This window comes from Fonsecaea nubica, assembly GCF_001646965.1.
Source record: "Fonsecaea nubica strain CBS 269.64 chromosome Unknown Scaff26, whole genome shotgun sequence".
In the NCBI taxonomy this organism is placed as follows: Eukaryota; Fungi; Ascomycota; class Eurotiomycetes; order Chaetothyriales; family Herpotrichiellaceae; genus Fonsecaea; species Fonsecaea nubica.
Genome location: NW_019173699.1, coordinates 165,798 through 181,654, shown reverse-complemented (window position 1 = coordinate 181,654; position 15,857 = coordinate 165,798). Strand labels below are relative to the sequence as shown.

Below are 15,857 nucleotides of genomic sequence, written 5' to 3'. Positions count from 1 at the left end.
CCCTCGGTGACTACACTTCCTCGACGCCGACGCCGCCATGCCGTACAAGATCCCACAAACCTACCTCGTCCCACGCAAGCGAAAGTGCGAGGAGGTCTCCCTTTATGAGGTGCCTGGAGGTGCCAAAATCGTTGCTCATTTCACCGTTGACGCATTCAATTGGCATTATCAAGACCAACGTGTGCCTCTCGTGCCGGACATACCGTACCCGATCCCCAAAGAGACTGGCTATGTCGGGTTTTTTCAGAGATGGCTTCATGCGGAGCCCGTGAACCCCACAAAGCAAGTTGCCTGGTTCTGGAATGCGCTCTTGTACACGGGAGATGCGATCCGCGAAAACCGCAGCAAGGGAGACCTGGCCGCTCTGCGTCCGCAGATCGAGGAGTTCCTCCAGCATGCCGACCGAGTCTATCAAGACATCATGACTGAATCAGTGTGCTCGCCCGTTCGGAACCATATGAAGAAGAACCCCCTAGCGAGGGCGTACCCTGTCTATCGCCAGGTCATCCTGAACCTGATCCCATCACCGCCACCACAACCACTACCACCACCATCGCTGTCGTCGGCACCGCTACTATTGCGAGACACTCAGCATGACAACTGCCCTGCAAGCCCTGTTACCCCTGCAACACCTACCACCCGCCGCCCCCAAGGCCTTTGGAAGCTCAGACTCTACCTCTCTGTCACCGTGACAATCTTCGCAGTGGCCCTCAAGGTTTTATTCGTCGTTGCCAATCTCTGTATGTTTTACGTCTATCTTGTGTCCGTGGCTCTTTATGCGCTGGGATTCTACACGATTTGCTCTCCCATTGGTCTTTGCGTCGTGATTTTGCCTCTGTTGTGGGTGACTGAGCGAGCGAGATGAGTGTGACGTGAGATGCGAAGCTCCTTTTCCGATGTCTGTGAAGAAATGTGTCTTTCCCGACAATGTGCATCGTTCCTATCTCATCTATGGTGAAGAGAAGTGAGTCCTGCTCACCAAGTTCAAAATCCATCTGCCTGTGCTGTCCGTGTTAGTGAGGTGTGGTGCGGTGCAGTGAAGTGCGTGAAGTCAGGCTAGCTGACGAACAAAACCCAGCAAATAATGCCCACAGCACAGATGTTTTTTTTTCTTATTGCTTTTTTTGGGCATCTCAGTAACAATGTTACGGATCGGGACAGAGGAAGGGAGGGGAGGGTCACAGGTCAATTCTGCAGGTTTCGTTCATCCAGGCAGGCATTGTTCGTCACCTGGACAAGGACAAAGACAAAGGAGATATGTGGGCGTGTGTTTCATTTCGGATCTCGGGTTTGTGGGAGTTATGTCATGTCAAAAGCACGGCCTGGGACACGGATCTAGATCCGGATATGGACAGGCATAGGGACTGAGACAGGAACAGACGCTCAGAATAATATGTTGGTCCATGGCGTCTATCGTCTAGATCCTACATACAATAGGATCCCATCAAAGTCCGAATGATGACCATCAATGCGAGCATGAATATGAATATGGATTCCCATGGCCATTAAATACCAAACCCATTCAAGATGAAACCCGATCAAGGCTTTACTTGCATTGTGGCATTCATTCTCTCATTCATCCATTCAGTTACTCACACTCCTATTCTCGCTCAGCCTTGCGCGACTCCAGCTATCATCACCACCAGCACTCCACAATCCTAACTCCCTCCGAACAACGACATTATTCGATCGATATTGGGTTATTATTCTTTCGTCGTCTGTACAAAAACCTGAATTCCAGGGTAGGCAGTCAAGTACGCAGGCAGGATGATAGGCAGGTCCGTAGACTTTGTCATGCATGCATGCGTGCGTGCGTGTTTGATCCGTCCAAGTCCAAGCAAACTTCTGTATTCTCCAGGTCTCCGGATGTCCAGGTCGCGATAGATCTCGCTGGCTCTGAATGGACCTTATTGAGGCAAACAATACAATACAATCGTGACAATTAACATGTGGTATTAACACACCTTTTGCCTTTTTCTTCTTCTTCTTTTCTCTCTTCCATACACTTACTTCCATCGTTCGATCTTGAGGGTGGTTCAAGTCATCTCCTTGCCTGAATCTCCAGAGCTCTTTCGCCTCTCTCAGGAATCTGCCACTCCATGGAGGACACACGCTCTGACGATACTCCCTCCAAATACGTCGTGCCGCAGCTGAGACAGTATCCCGCCAGAAAGCATCACGTCAGTCCAGCAGCAGAACTCCCGCTCGATTCCGCCAACGAGGCATCTCGCAACTTCGGAACCGGTACCGCCACAACCGACAGCCTGGAGTCAGCCTCGTCCCCTGCAGCCGATCCGGACGAGGAAATGGCTCACACCACGAAAGACACCGCGACACTCGTCACCTCGGCCCAAGCACCGGCAATGAAGACGATTTTCTCCCATGCAGACCACCCGCAACAACATCCAGTCATCGCATTCAAGAAGCTCTTGCCGACCAGTCTCAAAGCAGTCGACCCGGACTTTTACCTCGTCCTCTTCCAAGAGCAGCTCGCGGTGCAGACCAAGGAGATGACACTGGCGGCCAGGCGAACCGGCAACCCGCCTCACCACCTCGTCGCACCGCTTGCCTACATCCGAGCTTTGGCTCACACCGTCGATCGAATCAAACAGCCGCGACAAGACAATGTGTTGGTCACGCGAGCGCGGAAATGCGAACAGATCCAAAGCCTGCTTGACTCGCTCGGAGACGAAATCGAGGGGGCGTCGAACGACAACTCAGATTACCAAGACGACGGCCTTCAGTATCTCATCACCCGCTATGACTCTGATCTCCGAGGGCAACTCGAGGCGTTGAAGCCGCAGCCGGCTAGGAGTCGCGTCAGTTTTGGTACCGTCGTGATCTTGGTCGTTGTCCTGGCGTTGTTGACCTTCTCTAGGCCGTTCCTTCGAGTATTAGGGTCATGGGTTCTCAACGGCCTTGATGCCGAAGCAATTCTGCTTCTCGACACCTTTCCGAAAGGCCCAAGTGACAAAGATGCCTTCGCGACATAAGTGAGCAGGAGCACATCAGGGAGAAAGCGGCGCGATTTGCCCCGACTCGGAAGAAGGCATGGAGTGCGGCGAAATGGTGTGCCTGAGTTGCAACAACAAATGCAAACGATCGAGCTCGATGTCATAGGGGTACTGTCTGTGGCGTGTGGAACTGATGAGCTGGGGATTCCTTATTGGCAAGGCTTTGTGGTATCGTTACGTAGCATGTCCGTCAAGGTCAAACAGTCCGACTAGACTGGAGATCTAGGACAGTGTGAAAGAGTGCTGTGGGTGGGAGGCAAATGTGTTGGATCACGAGTGAAATGCTGGTTGGAATGAGCAAAGATCTGCATGTTTGTTGGTATCATCGGAGACAGCTGGCGAGAATGCAACATGCATTCAGTGTGCGGTCACATTTGCATTCTCTGAGAACATTTCATCGGCAGTCCGATTGGGAAAAGACTCGCCATATTTTCATCCGCTCGACTTCGCAGTGCCGCTTCTCCTGGGCTCCCTGCTGCTGTCGGTACTGTTCCTTTCCTGCTGTTGCTTCCAAACCTGATACCAAAAGTCCCCCTTTTTCTTGCTGCCTCTCCGTGCCACTTCAAGAAGTCGAGCCAGCACCCACTTCGGCTCGTCCTCCATGCTCATTAGAGGGCTTTCTTGTCCGAGCCAACTCCACTTCTGGTCGTCCTTCTCCCTCACTGGAGCAGCAACATTGGCGTCGTACTCCCACGGGTGTCTATGGCCGACTGGAAACGATTCGTCCTCGTAGATGAGTTTCAAGAACCACGTCCATTCCTCGTACGTGTATTTCCTCGGGGGTTGCGCATCGAGGTGTTGTACAACATTCTGCATCTCGCGCAAAAGTATGTGAAGTCTGTATGCAGACAAGAGCGCCTGCGCTTCTTTCTCGTCTTCTGGCTTTGCATCTGTTCCCGGGGCATTGTTTTGCTCCCGCCCACCCAGTGCCTGGATCACCTTGGCGACGTTCGGATCGTCAAAGTCGTACTCAACAGCGGCTTCATCGTCCATGAACCCTGGTGGCTTTGCTTCCTGGAAAGCACCTTGTCGATTCCGTTTCTTCTCTGCCGCTGCCTTTGCCCCCCTTAGTATACTCAGGCTCTCAGGTGCATGTTTACTGAGCCATAATGTTGTAGAAGCTACGATATCGGAGATGGTGTCCCCGATGGCGCCAATCAGGACGGTCAGTGTCGGGAGTGCAATCAATGACCAGAAGACAAAAGCAGGCTTGCCAGAATTTGTTTGAGGGTAAAAGTCGCCATATCCGATCGTCAAAAGAGCCACATAGGTGAAGTACAAAGCCTCGAAATACGACCAATTTTCCCCGCCAGTGGCAGACTCCGCTTGCCAGAAAACCACTGCGCCAATGAACCATAGAATGAAAAAAGAAGTGCCGGAAATCGAAAGGGCGATCAGCCGATTGGTGCGCGCCGCTTGTTTCTGGACGTCACGCATGATTTGGAACTCAAGCTTGCGGCGATCGAGTTCTGACCCACGCCGATCGCCATCGAGTTTTTGGCATCCAGCGCCCTGAGGTGCGAGCTTGGTAGTCTCACTATTGCCTGAATTGAGCACTTTATGACGTGCCTTCTCGACCATTCGAGTGGAAATCTTGCGAGAGCCCGATTCGAGGACAAGCGTGCGGATTGAAGCGATGATCAGACCGACGAAAAGGATACCGCCAATCGCCATGGGAAAGAACAACGACCGCCCCAAATGTGTGACAGGATGATAGTCTCCGAGTCCAATTGTAAACAAAGTCACATTGACAAAGTAGACGGCATCGAGGAAATCCCAGTTTTCGATTCGAGAGTAGACTGCGCCTGCGGCAAGCAGGTAGCTGACAAAGAGGATAGTCTGGAGCATGAGCGAGCGCTGAGACATGGTCAATTTGAACGATCGGCTAAATTGTGGCGCCCGGTATCGCAGGTTGACGTGGGTGACGAGAAGCATGGACGCGAGAATGAAATAAATGACGCAAGCGAAGATGGCATAGTAGAATGCTTGAGAGTATGTTGCCAGAGTGTCGGCCGGCAACGGCAATTGTTCCGGAGTTGCAGCAATTATGCCTAGCAGGAGCAGGGAACTGGTGTACCAGCCAGCAATGGTGATGGGAGAAGCTCGTTGGTGCGAGATTCGGTCCGTCATTTGAGCCAACAGTGCTAGATTCGCAAGGATGGCAGTGGCGAGGCTGACACCGTTGACAGAGAGGAGCCAGCGAGGATCGGAAATGTGTGTGCCCTCTGACTCCGTCGAACTTGAGCTGAGAGTCGTCCGCCAGTCAATGGCAAGGGCACAAATGTTGAAAGTTGAGGCCAGGGGTCCGAATGTCCCAGCGATGAGCGGAAACAGTGTTGACACCATCCACCAGCTGATAGGAGCCTGGGAAGATTGATGAGCGTGTTGTTTAGGCATGACTCGAATAAAGACAATCCTCTTGGTCATGGCAAGAGAGCAGCAGCACTCACATTGAAATCTGCTACAGCATCCTCCTCGTCCTCATGGATGTATTGTTTTGCCTTTTCAGGCTTTGGGGTATTGATTACACCATTCGGCCGCGGCGTACTAGGACCGTGAGGACCGCTGGCATCGTGGTCAGTATGTTCAGTGCCGGCGCTTGGTTCATCCATCTGTTAGGGAATCGAGGTTTGGAAGATAGAGGCTGAATAGACTGGAAGCCATCACAGGAAAGGTATATCAAGGTTGGCGGTGCGTAAAGCTGGCACTGCCACTGTCGTCATTGTGCGAAAATGTAGAGCCTTGCAGATGATCGTCGCTGAAAAGGAGACAACCTTGTGGCGATGTGTCGGAGGACGTTGCATTCCCGACACAATAAGCCATCTGGGAGACATGGCACAACAAGGTTACGAAGAGACTAGTAGGCATTTGCCCTGCGCTTTCCGCTAAGGCTTTAGCATAAATATCTGTGGTGACAATAGTGATGAGTCTTTTGGTGGTTGAGATTGGAATGGGCAAAGGGAGGAAATAATCACGTGAACAAGAGCTGGAGGAATGTTACGTCATAGTGGGGCCACACTATCTTATCACGTGTCATACCTACCTTACCTATTCCGGCATATCAACAGACGTCCCCCTTTCTCACTGAAGAGTCTCTCTCGTCTTAAAGCAGTATGAATCTCTTCACTGTTGACATCTAGACAAATATCGATAGTAGCCCTCTCATTTTTGCGACCTTGTTTTTGGTTAAACAGCAGTTCCTGTGACACAGCCTTGTGCAAGCCTGCAGGTCTCTCCTCCCACTAAGACGCGACAATGCGTCTCTATCCTAATAAAAACTGTTTGTGTGATTATTCCACTCAATGGCGCACCTGGCGTCGTTATACCTGGCTTCTTCGTCAGTTTTATCGCCGGACGCTTCACTGTTTGTTTTCCTCCGGGTGTGCCCCCGCGACCCAGCTTCACTCTCTTTCACTATAGCACTCTGCCATTCTGCACTCCTCTGTTTACAAACGCGACAGGCATACATCACTCTGACTTGCGCCTCTGCCTATTGCTAATGCCAAGAAGTTGAGATGTGTACGCTGCGTGTCCAAGGCAGTGCGTCAGCCTGCCGCATCGCGTCTTTTATATATCTGTCCTACCTTTGATCTTTAATATTTTCTTCTTCAGATCTCTTCTATCATTCAAACAAAAAAGACAACATCGATACCCATCTTTGCAGTCCTCACAGCTTTGAAAGATATTGGTCTCTTGCCCCTCTATCTTAGCATACTCATATCAACATGTCTTCAGCAAACGTCACTCAGTTTGTCAACACACTGCGTGAGCAGACACGCCGGTTCATCGCTGAACTTCCTGATCGGTCATTCATGCTCCCAGAGATACCACCCATGGTTACTGTAGGTTACCCCCATCTACTGCAATGTTCTGCATGACATCTTGTCCATCTCTTAAGATTTTACGTTATGAGGCCTGCTTCTGCTGTGTGACTATTTGTGAATCAACTCACTAACTTCATGGAAATGTAGGATGATGAAGACCTTGTTGTAGCAAATCTACGTCTTGTTCTCCGCTACTTGAAGCAAGTCAACAAGTTGTGCAAACGTCAAGCCGCCACTGACTCCTCTATGAAAGTCTTGCAGCATCGTGCTTTAGTCAAGCAATTTCATGATGTAGGTGATTGGTCTGCAAAGCTTCCACCACCTTTTGAAACACCTGAAGCTGTGAAGGAAGTGCCGAGACAGACCCCTGCAGAGGAGAGATTGAAACGATTGATGAGTATACCTTGGCCAACCAAGCATCCATCCACCCCTGCCACAACCCAGAGCGCCAGTACTAGTTTGCCTCTCCCTGATGCCGGTGGCTGCAAAGAGGAGACAGCAAGCACTCCTGCCCTGCCAGAAGAAGTTGGCGCGTGTGAGGGAAAGACTGTCGCGCGTGACACTATCCAGAATGAACCAGACGCCACTTCCCGAATTGACAACAACATTCCGAGTGAAAACTGTGCAAAGGCTGACACAAGCAGTGATGCTAGTATTGCCTTCAAATTCCAGGGAACAGACAGTGATATTGCTAAGGCTGACTCACCACCACCACCACCAAGTGAACTCCGGTCGTTTCACTTCAGACACGCATCAGACCCGCTCCAGGTGAAGACCTCCGAGATCAACAACTACGCGCACCAAAAGAATCGCGCCGTCTCACTTCCAATCACATGCGAGGATTCGATGCAGTCTTGCTTCTTGCGCTGGAGTGGCGAGACTCTGGAGGAATTCATCCGTGGTGTGGAAGTCGACGACGCCAAACATGCCAACAAGCAGAGATGGCTGTTCCTCATTCAACAACCTGACGCTGTTGCATTCCTCGGCAGGTGGCCTTCTCCAGCCCAATTGAAGGATTTCATGCAGATGCATCATCTTGAGTGGGTCGTTCGAGTGCGTGGCAAGTGGGATTGGGAGTCCAAGCCAGCCGCTGTTCAAGAGTCGGCTGATCGTGATGCAAACAGCGCTGAAGAGCTTCCTGTCGAGGGTGACATCGTCAACAGCGTAGAGCAAGACACTGTTGACCAAGCTGCTGTTGGTCAGGACGGCGTTGAGAGCGGCAAGGTGGCGGACCCTGCTGAGTGCAATGACGAGAACAGTGTCATCAGCCCTGTCGAACCGACCGAGGACGCTGCCAAGAATACTTCCGATGACGAGCAACCAGTCCTCGACACCCCAGAGATCAATGAGGCACCATCAGAAGATGTTGTGACAGACACTACTGCGAACTATGCTGAGAGCAGTGCCGTTGACCCTGCCACACCAGTGCAAGATGCTCCTAAGGACATTCCCAACGACGAACAACCAGCTCTTGACGACTCGGATGTTAACGAGTTGCCATCAGAAGATCTGGTTACGGAGGAAACTACTGAGAACAACAAGGAGATCAATGAGTCACCGTCAGAAAATACCGTGGCAGACACTCCTGAAAACGATGGCGAGAGCAGTGCCTGTGACCACACCACACTGGTTCAGGATGCTCCTAAGGATACTCTCGACGATGAACACCCTGTCCCTGATGACTCGGATATGAACGAGTCCTCACTAGAGGATCCTGTTGCGGAAGAACCAACTACTGGGAATTGCAACGAGAATAACGACGAGAACAACGAGATCACTGACGAACAACCAGCTCTTGACGACTCGGATGTAAATGAGTCTACATCAGAAGACCTTGTTACGGAGAAGGCTCCTGAGGGTAACGATGAGATCAACGACGAGAAGATTGAGACGAACGATGAACAACTAGTCCTTGATAAGTCGGATGCGAACGAGTCCCCACCAGAAGATCCGGTTACGGAAGAATTTACTGAGAGCTGCAACGAGATTAACGACGATCAACCGGCTCTTGGTGACACCGAAACAAATGAGTCTACATCAGACCACCTTGTTGCAGAGAAACCTTCTGAGAGCAACAACGAGATCAACGAGATCAACGACAAAGAAGCAGTCCTTGAGAACTCGGATATAAACGAGTGCTCATCAGAAGACACGATTACGGAAGAACCCACTGAGAACACCATTGAGGAGAACGATCAGAACAGTGTCTTTAGCCCTCTCGCATTGGCACAGGACATTACTCAGGACATTTCTATCGACGAACAACCGGCTCTTGATGACTCGGATACCAACGAATCTACACCAGAAGAGGTCATTGTAGAGGATCCTACTGAGAACGACGGCGAGAACAGTGTCATCTACCTTGGAGCACTGGTTCAGGACGCTACCAAGGACATTTCCACCAACGACCAACCAGCTCTTAACAACTCGGATATAAACGAGCATACACCACAAGACCCTACCGTGGAGGAATCTATCGAGGACAACTACGAGAACAACACTCAGAACAACGACGAGAACAATGTCTTCAGTCCCGTCGCACTTGTACAGGACTCTACCAAGGACATCTACCACGAACAACCAGCTGTTGACACCTCCGATATAAACGCATCTGCATCTGAAGATCTCGTTGTGGCGAAACCAGGTGACGCAGTCGCGGACAGTCCTCCTTGGTCCACCACAGCCATCATTACCGGCGTCGCAGCGTCAGCAATCACCGCTTGCACCTTCTGCCCACCGCTCTGTGTTATGATGCTCTATGTCGGCATATCGTATGCTAGGGCTAAATTGTGGCAATGAACGGTCTCCATCACCATCAGCGAGATTTCAAACCCCCGAGTTCTTTGTTCTATGTTGGTCCGGAGAATGTGTTGAGTTGTTCAGTTTACAAAGTCACGCGTGCATTTTAGGAAAACACGGTTGTGTTGTTAATACGATTAATGGCTGGCAGTGTTCAGTGTTGGGCACGATGCATCCCCGCTACCAGGTCGACGAAGTGGCTGGAGCTTAGGGAGGGAGCGGGTCCTGGTTGTCTGATAAATGATTTTGAGAGAGTATCGAGTCTCTGACCGGCAGGAACCGAGTGATCAATAATGCAATAATGGGAACGGAGAGGTCAACAAAAGCACATTGGGTTTACGGAAATGGTTTCAAATTGTGGAATTTGCTTGAATTGGATGAAATCCAGGTATTGGAGTTGGCAAAGCAGGCGCAGCAAAAGCTGATCACCAATGTTCATACATAGATATCAGCAGAGGATGAGGCTGCGGGTTCACCACCACCAACTTGGATGTGTGTATGTATAGTCCATAAGTCCTTAGCCTGCTCGAGAATAAGAGGGGTTTCAAAAGCGCAGAGTCTGTGTTAATAGTGCTTCCAATTATGTCGCCGCTCCAAGAGTGACTTGGATCAACGGTCGTTTGTGGTCCTCGTCACGCCCAGTCGTGATGGATATAGCACCCCATCGAATAACAGCCAGCTAAATCTCACCTCCGTGCCCCGAACTCGCTATGTGATGTTCAACCAATACCTCAGCTCTCTCTCCCCCTCACTGGCCACAGACTGTCCAAGGTTTCGTAGGTCAGATACCCCCATGAAGAAGTGCCATCGACGTGAAGGCCTCTCAGCCCTGGTGAATACGTAGCGTCCCTCCATTCGAGAGCCGCATCACTCGATCGCCATCCCCCATTCCAAAGCCGCCTCCCACAAAATCATCGTCGAAGTCACTGTAGTCATCATCGTCATCGTAGCCTTCGTCAGGATCTAGACGATGGCCACCTGACCCTCCACCTCGGCGAGGCGGAGCCCCGAATTCGTTGTCGACCACGATAGCCCCTCCGTGTCGCGTGATTCTGACACCGCCTCCGCCACCACCACCTCGTCGAGGTCCTCCCTCTCGTCTCCGTGGCGGTCGACCGCCAGAAGGGCCCATCGTGTCAAAATCATCGTCGTCGTCGAACTCGTCAAAGAGCCAGGCGGGGACATCGTCAAATTCCACGCCTGGGGGAAACCGACGTCGTGTCCGGCGAGGTCCTCTACCGAGCGGATCGTCTCGAGAACCTGTAAGTGGTCTTCTTCGGAATAAACCGCCTCCAAAGCCGTCGAGATCGTCAGAGTAGTAGTCTTCGTCGTCGAAGTCAAAGGCGAAATCCTCCACACCCTGACCTGCTGCGCTGCGCGTCACGGGGTCGCCACTACTAGCGACCAGCCGGCCGTTATTCCACACCTCGAAGCCACTGCCGTTGGCAGCGCTCCATGCGTTAGCACTGACATCGGCGTTATTGTTGTTGTTTCCTCGGGAACCTATTCCGCGACCTCCTCTGCCGCCCCGTCTAGGGCCATTTGGCCATCCGGATACTGGATCGGGATAAAATTCTGGTCCTTCCACCTCGCCCAGGTTGCCGTGTCCGAAGTATCCTGGCAGTTGACCGGCTCCGTCTCCCTGGTGGTCCTCGCCACACGTACTGCAGCTGCGGTCGCGAGGCGGACGTGGTCGTCTGCCGGGTGGGCGGCCGCGTCTGGGCATATCGAAAGGAGCGGTGCTGCTGTTTTCGCGTCTTTACGAACAGGTAGGTTGATTGACGATAGGTGGTCTTCACGCGTGCCTACCGCAAGGTAGATGGGGAACCAAGGATGGGAGGATTGATGGACGATTTGGTTCAGACATATTTATGCAGAGTTTCGTCATGTCACTCCCGCAGTGTCGTGACAATCTGTGCTTCGCCTTGGGACAAATGTGAAATGTTGTGGATCTATCACTCCACGCGTTGCAACAAACAAGACTAAGAGTCAAACAAAGTGACAGAAGGAGAGAGCTCATGGGTAACAGGGTGTTGAAGCACCACGCACAGTCTTGGAGTAATTTACCCAAAGTTTTGTGAAAGACCGAAATCCCATATGCCTTGAGTGAGTATCAAGGACCAGGAGGGGTCAGCCCCCTTTCACATTCAGCCTCGCCCGTCCGTAATGGGGGCTCAGATCCAGAGGTACAAGATTTCCCACGACACTTGCGGTATAATATTTTATGAAGCTCTCAGATCACTCTCCAGGCTCCTTCATCACGAGTTGTCATGAAGTCCATGGCTTGTGTCTGCTTCGGTAACGTCCACAGGAAACTTGTCATGGGCACAAGGCTCAATCCGCCACTTGTCGTGCAGAGTGGTCGCGGATCACGAAAGTCCAAGAAAAGAACAAGGACTTTTTTGTCCGTAAATATACGTATCACAGAGTGATATCTTGAAAAGAAGACACAAAGCGAACAAAAAGTTCTGGTCTGGAGACAAAGGCTGGAACTGATATTCCGGGACACGACCTCAGTGCCTGATAAGGCTAGATGCCAAGATAGCCAAGCCGCTAACCTCTTCAAGACGAACAATCAATAAAGATTCAGCTTTACCGCAACTTCATCCCAGCTCAACATACAAGGAAACTTGTCCTTCATCCTTGTTGGATTCTGCACCGAATCCTCAGATCAACATACTTCTTCCGTGATGCTTGAGCCGCGAGCGGCGCGTCAGCTGTGAGGTGCATACCACAGAAAAGTTCTACGCATGGCCCCCAGTCAGTTCACCCTGGGAGACCCTGGGAGACTCTGGAAGGTTGAAGGAAACTGCGGCCATGGATGCCTTCGACATGCAGCACTCACAACAGACTGAAGTAGTCTTCCTTATCAGCGGCCCTTACAGTGTTTCTGGGCTAAACGTGTCCCTTCATCGGGGCGCAACCCGACCGCCGCTGGTGGCACAAAGGCTGAAGGCTTCTATTTCCCATGGCGCCTTCCCTCGAAAAATTCAACAGACGTTGAATCAGCAGATATGCCACGTTTGATTCCGGCTCTAGACCTCAAGATCAGCAGTCGATGGCCTGTTGCCACCATAAATGTTTCACACGCATGAACAGATGAGGAATAGTCCTGGGTTGCTGCCACACATGCCTACTTGAGGACTTCAAGCTTCCTATGAGCTAGTGCAGCACAAAGATCATTAGTATGTCTCTTCCAACACTATCCGCAACATCAATGTTTACTGTTGGACCATCGTGTAGATTCTAACCACTGCTAGATAGCTTAACGAGCTATATATATATCCTCTATATGACCTTCCAGATCGCCGACCATCCTGCAAGAGCAGCATCTCTTCAGCATAGAGTCAACGCGCCGAGGCTCTGTGATGCCCATCATGTACAGAATCGATTCCTGTCTAGCTGAGTTTTGCAAGCCTGGGTATGGTCTCAGCCAAGACATTGACTACCAAATGATCATGGACGGCAATGCCTCGATGACCCTCTACATGGCCGTGGACAATGGGGCAGCTTCTAGAGCCCAATGGTCCCCCCGAAAGTCGACACCATCACCAAGCCATGGCTGGCGAGGACGGGCCTAGGCATTGCCCCTCCCAGAATAGTCCTATCGAACGCCCTGCGAGCCATTGTTTACTGACTCCGACAACAAAGAGACAATCTGGACTCTCGCCCTGTCCATGAACAATGAGCAATTTATCTCGTTGGTGCTTTTCATCGTTGATCATTGTTTCACTCATAGTCTACTCCGACAAAGACCTTTGAAAACCGGTTTATCGGAGGACCATCCATGCTCTATGAATAGCTCCTGATACCTCTTTGTTGAACTAGTAGACCTCACAAGTACTTAAAGCCGTCTCGATCTTTGGTCCGCTGAGAGGCCTACCAATAACTCATGTTTCACAGCTTGACAATCGTGCAAATCAGAAGCATTCAAAACAAAAATGGACCAAATTGACTGGATCTGGCTCATGCAGATTGCGCCGCGGTGGTGGCAGAATATCTGCTTTCATCTGGCGGCTTTCGGGCACGCGATAGACGCAGATCTGGTGGATGAGGAAGATATCGAATCGATTCGGGATTTCGCCCGCGCCATGCCCACTAACTTGTCACTGGTTGAACAGGACGATTTCTGCGGTCTCTTCTGTCACGCCTTGCACGGGCAGTACGAGAATCGTATCCCACTCATGATGCTCTTCAGAGACAACCTCTCCCAATCCACAGATCCTCTCAGCAATGACCCCTCCCTCGAAATCGTCCGGGATTTCGCAAGCGAGGGAATTGATTACCTGGCGGACATGGATCGTATCCAGACCGAGATCGAAAATTTCAGCGCCAACCTAGAGGCGACTCAAGAGGCGACTCAAGACCTGAAGGATATATGGATTGTGCGTTTCAAGTGGAGTATTGACCATTCGCGAGCAAACTTTCCTCAGATTATGGGACTTTTCCAAGGTTATTTGGAGAGAGAGCCCACGGCGGTGCCACCAGATTCAAGACTTCATTTTGTGCAGTACACACATCACTTGACCGCTCCAATGTGGGAGCGCATCTATCAGGCACGACCGAACCTGATTCCACAAGCGCAATTTGCTCCGCCACTGGTAGAAGCGCGGGCGTTTGTCTGGGCTGTGGAGATCCCTCCGTGGTTTGAGACCGCCATGTACGTGGAACGATTGTGGCCGGAGAGACGACTTCTGGAGAGTGAGGCAGCTCAAAGCTCACGCGCTCTCCTAGACGCTTGCGATTATGCATATGATATGCTCAATCTGCAAGTTGCCACGAACGATGTTACCGAGAGAGTTCAGTCCATTATCAACGAATTCTTGCTTGAAGTACCCGCTGACAATGCAGGGCGCAACGCTATCGACCTCCTCAATCAAAGCATGGTGGAACTGAAGAGTATGTATTTCTTGCAAGAGCAAGACACTAGCGATTTCTCCCTTGAGGATGTGCTTGTCATCCGTGAACGGCTTGAGAGGGAAGAAGGGATGCTCGACCAAGTCCGAGCCCGCAACTTCCAAGCCGAGCGTTATCTGTTGGCCAAGGAGGCCTCGATGCTGGCCGATGGCGAGAATTTCTTGGCTGCCGCCTTGCGGTATGAACGGTGCAAATATCGGGAGTTTTTCAGGTCGGCCGTCGCCACCTTGAAGACAGAACGACTGAAGGAGGTCGACTACACGGAGGACATCCTCCACTCATGGGATGCTGGAGCAGAACCACTAGTTGTGCCGGCCCCCTTCGACGAAGACCATACGATATGTCCCATTTGCCATGAGGATCTCCCAGCCGAGCCAGTGGTGACGCGTTGTTGCCGGAGACCGTTCCATACCCAATGCTTGCTTTCTTGGCTCCTTCAACAGTTGCATAGCGAGGATAGCATGACCTGCCCGCTGTGCAGAGCTGAGGTCAATTATGCCTCCCTTGCAGATGTCTTGGAAACGGAGGTGAGACGAATGGACATTTTGTGATTTTTGGACAAAGGTAAGTTTATCTTACGCCAGTGTTTTTTTTTTTTTGTTTGGCTAGTATGAAGCTTTTATGAGGCTGGTCCTCGAGCTGATGGCCGGGGCGTTATGCTGAGTTGGTAAGAATGTTAGTCCTGGTTCTCTTTCATTGATGCGACGCGTTTGATTCTTTGTTCATATCTAATATCGTTTCCTGCCTCAAAACCTAATAAAATCGCCCCGTTTATTCTCGGGCTGGTCACAATCTATTCTCTTCAATTCCTATCATGATAGTCGTTCACTCGTTCATTGTGTCTAAGCAAAGGGAGTCTACAGGCAGCCTCCAGGTCTAATCCCACTACCTTTTAAGTATCACTACAAATTCCTACATGTATATTAATCAAAAGATACTCTATGAGTTCAAAATCCAAATGGCAAGGCTAGATCGAATATTTGATCGAACAAGGCTGAATGTCCCTACGCAAGGCACTGCCTCTGATTGGCTCTGAGGGAGCCTCGTCCGCGTGCCAAGAACACAACTACGAGAGCGAGGTAATCCGACGCCGTCTTCCACATTGATATCACCCGATAACCGTGTACAAGTGTATACGTAGTCATTCGCGAATAGCCTTTGACAGAGGAGAACATCGGGATCCAACTTTTCGAAGCGAGAGAAGAAGCGATACAGAAATAGACTGGCGAATCAATACCAAAAACTTGGCCTCATAAATCGACAAAGTGACAAAAGGACGCTATCAACTGGAAAGAATCCGCGG

At 51.0% G+C, this 15,857-nt stretch overlaps 6 protein-coding genes across 6 annotated transcripts; 4 read left to right on the top strand and 2 right to left on the bottom strand.

The window, feature by feature from the left end:
* Positions 1 to 37: 37 nt before the first annotated feature.
* AYO20_04817 (hypothetical protein) lies at positions 38 to 865 on the top strand (the record flags this gene model as incomplete). Its single annotated transcript, XM_022643112.1, has 1 exon — positions 38 to 865. One exon carries the CDS (start codon positions 38 to 40, stop codon positions 863 to 865), a length of 828 nt encoding a protein of 275 aa, XP_022500923.1.
* A 1,234-nt stretch (positions 866 to 2,099) lies between these two features.
* On the top strand, positions 2,100 to 2,993 carry AYO20_04816 (hypothetical protein; the record flags this gene model as incomplete). Its single annotated transcript, XM_022643111.1, has 1 exon — positions 2,100 to 2,993. The coding sequence occupies one exon, from the start codon at positions 2,100 to 2,102 to the stop codon at positions 2,991 to 2,993; it is 894 nt and encodes a 297-aa protein (XP_022500922.1).
* A 453-nt stretch (positions 2,994 to 3,446) lies between these two features.
* On the bottom strand, positions 3,447 to 5,626 carry AYO20_04815 (hypothetical protein; the record flags this gene model as incomplete). The annotated part of the gene is made up of 2 exons (XM_022643110.1): positions 3,447 to 5,378; positions 5,465 to 5,626. The coding sequence occupies 2 exons, from the start codon at positions 5,624 to 5,626 to the stop codon at positions 3,447 to 3,449; spliced, it is 2,094 nt and encodes a 697-aa protein (XP_022500921.1).
* Positions 5,627 to 6,739: 1,113 nt separating this feature from the next.
* On the top strand, positions 6,740 to 9,637 carry AYO20_04814 (hypothetical protein; the record flags this gene model as incomplete). The annotated part of the gene is made up of 2 exons (XM_022643109.1): positions 6,740 to 6,856; positions 6,986 to 9,637. The coding sequence occupies 2 exons, from the start codon at positions 6,740 to 6,742 to the stop codon at positions 9,635 to 9,637; spliced, it is 2,769 nt and encodes a 922-aa protein (XP_022500920.1).
* An 823-nt stretch (positions 9,638 to 10,460) lies between these two features.
* Positions 10,461 to 11,363, bottom strand: AYO20_04813 (hypothetical protein; the record flags this gene model as incomplete). The annotated part of the gene is made up of 1 exon (XM_022643108.1): positions 10,461 to 11,363. One exon carries the CDS (start codon positions 11,361 to 11,363, stop codon positions 10,461 to 10,463), a length of 903 nt encoding a protein of 300 aa, XP_022500919.1.
* Positions 11,364 to 13,578: 2,215 nt separating this feature from the next.
* On the top strand, positions 13,579 to 15,105 carry AYO20_04812 (hypothetical protein; the record flags this gene model as incomplete). The annotated part of the gene is made up of 1 exon (XM_022643107.1): positions 13,579 to 15,105. One exon carries the CDS (start codon positions 13,579 to 13,581, stop codon positions 15,103 to 15,105), a length of 1,527 nt encoding a protein of 508 aa, XP_022500918.1.
* Positions 15,106 to 15,857: the final 752 nt, after the last annotated feature.